This window comes from Phytophthora parasitica (genome assembly GCF_000247585.1).
Source record: "Phytophthora parasitica INRA-310 unplaced genomic scaffold supercont2.70, whole genome shotgun sequence".
Lineage (NCBI taxonomy): Eukaryota > Oomycota > Peronosporomycetes > Peronosporales > Peronosporaceae > Phytophthora > Phytophthora nicotianae.
In genome coordinates this window covers 283,072-286,366 of record NW_008649056.1, presented here as the reverse complement: position 1 = coordinate 286,366, position 3,295 = coordinate 283,072, and the positions used below count along the sequence as shown (strand labels likewise).

General features: G+C 55.4%; 3 protein-coding genes across 3 annotated transcripts; all 3 read right to left on the bottom strand.

Annotated features, from left to right (window-relative positions):
• Window positions 1-5: 5 nt before the first annotated feature.
• PPTG_17554 (hypothetical protein) lies at window positions 6-633 on the bottom strand (the record flags this gene model as incomplete). Its single annotated transcript, XM_008915434.1, has 1 exon — window positions 6-633. The coding sequence occupies one exon, from the start codon at window positions 631-633 to the stop codon at window positions 34-36; it is 600 nt and encodes a 199-aa protein (XP_008913682.1). The 3' UTR covers window positions 6-33.
• A 156-nt stretch (window positions 634-789) lies between these two features.
• On the bottom strand, window positions 790-1,816 carry PPTG_17553 (hypothetical protein; the record flags this gene model as incomplete). Its single annotated transcript, XM_008915433.1, has 2 exons — window positions 790-1,353; window positions 1,430-1,816. The coding sequence occupies 2 exons, from the start codon at window positions 1,814-1,816 to the stop codon at window positions 790-792; spliced, it is 951 nt and encodes a 316-aa protein (XP_008913681.1).
• A 238-nt stretch (window positions 1,817-2,054) lies between these two features.
• Window positions 2,055-3,277, bottom strand: PPTG_17552 (hypothetical protein; the record flags this gene model as incomplete). The annotated part of the gene is made up of 2 exons (XM_008915432.1): window positions 2,055-2,171; window positions 2,213-3,277. The coding sequence occupies 2 exons, from the start codon at window positions 3,275-3,277 to the stop codon at window positions 2,055-2,057; spliced, it is 1,182 nt and encodes a 393-aa protein (XP_008913680.1).
• Between the last annotated feature and the right edge of the window lie 18 nt (window positions 3,278-3,295).

The window sequence follows — 3,295 nt, the reverse complement described above, 5'->3', positions numbered from 1 at the left end:
TAATCACCCGCAGTATCCTCCTACAGATATGTATTACAGCTGAACGACAACCGAGAGGCAAATAAACACGACTGCAGCTATCAACAAGACTGTCTCTAGGCCCGTAATTTCCACAAGTAGCGAAGCCTCCTGCTCTTGCCCTCGTTCTTGTGTAAATGACGTGCACGACCAATTTTCCTTGACTGGTAGAGATTTCTTCATTCCGTGAGCAGAGGTGTTGGGAATATAAAATTCATCAATACTGCGTCCAGTCCGGGCCTTCCACGCTCTTTGGGCTTTGATATATCCACGCACCCATTGGGCCTCCTTCTCGTCCATGCGACCACGCTGGTGCCGCATTTCGTGCAGATACAGACCTTCTCGGGGCTCTGCCGCGTGGAGTCGCCACTCGTCCAGTTCTGATTCGCTGCTGTCGATATCGTCGTCGTAGTCTTCATCGCTGCACTGAAAATCGCTATCACTATCTGCGTCGTCAGCATCCGGCGCTCGCAAACTTATCACGTCCGCTGTATCTGCATTTCCTGAGATAGACTCACACTTTGATGACACCCTCAGCAGCTCATCAAGAGTAGCAGGCAGGTGTTCATGGTGGCGCGACACAAAGAACGTGTTGCCCCCACCAATACCGTCCATTTCGCGAGTGCTGAGCGGCCTCTCGATCTTGGAGCAGTTATTAAATAGTTTTCCAACGCCCCCTCGCCAGTCGAAAACTTTATCAGCCAGCAGCTGCTGTTTTATTGCAATGTGTTACAACTGTGAACTCTGCGAAGTATGTTTGAACATGGGTACTTAGACGATCGTTGGCGATGATCCTGGCGCTCGCTTGTAACACTGAGGCGAAGGCTCACTGGTTGATTTAGGGCTGAGTGACGAGTTGGCACCCCCAGATGCAGCAGATCGACCGCCACTGGACACCGAGTCGTCAACGATTGGACCTCGCGTGGGTGACAGCGGCGGTGTTCCTCGTCCATTCCGCCTGCTGTCCATGGACGATTCCGAGACTGATGGCATCATGAGTCCGCTAGAGCCATTGCCACCAGCATACTGCTTCTTTCCTAACTTGTACTGGGCGATGATCTCGCCACGGATGATTAAGAAGATTCGGTATAGCACAGACGCGAGCAGAACGGAGCCCAGCAGCAGAGTATAAAAAATTGTTGGCAGCACTACACTCGGACGGAGTTCACCACCCTTGAGGTCTTCGTTGGCCACGTGGGGAATGGCGCCGTGCTCTGTGCCAGTTGTGGCAGTTGCCGCAGCCTCCGCTGCTTGTACGTGCTGCCGCTCTAGCTCTGTCTCCAACAAATGAATGGTTTCTAAGCGACTCTCTGCGATGCGCGTAATGTTCTCCACCTACCAAGCAGCAACATCACCAGTAGAACTATCAGCCATCGAAACTAAGATATTAACTTCAGTGAGAGACCCTCACCTGTAGGCGCAGTGCCATCACGTCGTCCTTGAGCTTCTCGCGTTGCTGCGTGAGTGCCTCGATCTCCGGGCTCATCATCTGGCGCAGCGCGAATGTTCCCACGATTCCGACCATCAGCAGCGCCATAATCACCGTCAGACCACTGGCTGCTCTGCTCGTGGGTACTTCCATCGATGCACGGGTGAGGCAGCGTCGAACGCGCGGGAAGCGCCGCTGTAGAGCACGCGAGCAGCCACTAGACGTGGCGGTTGTTGCTGACGGAAGCCCACCAGAGCTGGAGTTGGTGCCGGACTCTGAGAGGAACGGTCGTCCATCCTCTGGAATGTTGATGCTGGTGCTCGGCGGCTGGGAAGTGGCGGCCGTGGCGGCGGAGGAAGAGGAAGACATTGGAGGCGTGTTCTCAAGTGCGTGAAAAAGAGTTGGTATTACAATGGGTCCCATACAAAAGTCAAGTGTAACAAACGGAACAAGATTACGCCAACAGCATTTTTGGCACTTTGCTGTTCGTTTCTTTTCTTAACTCCTAGCCATAAAGGATCGTATCATCCAGCACCGTTGGCAACGAGGGGCAGTAAACTTCGTTCCAAGGTTGCACGAATCTTAACGGCGATAGCTTCGACCGCGACTACGACTGCGGCTGCGACGGCGTCTCCGAGAGCTGCTGCGCCGGCGAGAACGAGGCTCCGAACGGGAGCGTGAGCGGGAGCGCGACGAATTTGACGAGACAGATCGTGAACGAGATCTATCCGAAGACACCGAACGAGATCGGGACTGGGAGCGTACACGGCGGCGACGTGAACCGCGCGAAGCCCGAGAAGAGGCGGTACTCGAACTTCGCCCGTGACGACGACGGTCGTCCGGAGACGCACTGCGCAGCTTGCGCTTGCGCGACTGAGCCTGCAATTCTGCAGCAGGAGACCGCGGGGTGTCCGCCTTCTCTTCCTTTTTCACTCGAACGGGCAGTGCGCCTGGGAGACTCTCCATCTTTTCAACCTTCTTTTCAGGTGATGCCTCGCGCTTTACCCCCTGCTTCTCAGTAAAAGGACTCGGCTTTTTGCCATCTTTCACCTGAGCTGCTGCCGGAACACTCTCTTTTGATTCCTCCTTGACAGGTGATTCGTCGTTAGCCACTGCGGGCGCCGAGCGGCCTGACAGATTCAAGACCTTGCGCTCACCGTTGCGAACAGCGGAGCGTGCAGGCGATACATTCACAGACAGCTTCTCCTCTTTGATCTTTCCTTTCGTGATCTTGGCTTCCTTAGCACGGGACACACCACGGCTGCGCCGATTGCGGTCCGAGTCCATATCCGAACCGGAACTAGACCCCGACTCTGACTCCGAATTACTGGAGGAGTGCGAACGTGAGCGCTTGGTCTTTTGGCTGGCTGTCGAATCCTTCTCGCTATTCTTTCCCTTTCGTGCTTTCCGGCCGCGTGAACGAGAGCGAGAACGGCTGGACGCGCTGGAACTCCTGCTGCGTGACGATCCAGAACTGGACGAGGATACTGAACGGCGCTTCCGTTCGGAAGCCGACGACAACCGACGAGAGGGCCGTTCTTTTACTGCAGACCGCGGACTAGCTTTCGAGTCACGATTTGCCTTGACACTATCACGGCCTCGACTACGTCGATCACGGCTGCGACCATCCCCAGGAGATCTCGATCGACGCGAGCGTGAGGCCGATCTCGACCTTGATCTGGAATGAGAAGAGCGGAAGCGCTCACGCCTCGCCCTCATCGTCTTTTCCCTCTCCTCTCTCTCTTTAAGTCTCTGCTGCCGCGCTTCCTCCCTTTGTTTCCACTCCTGCTCTCTCTTCTCCTTCCTCTCCTGGCGACGTCGTTCCTGCATCTCCGGGTCGAAGCTCTC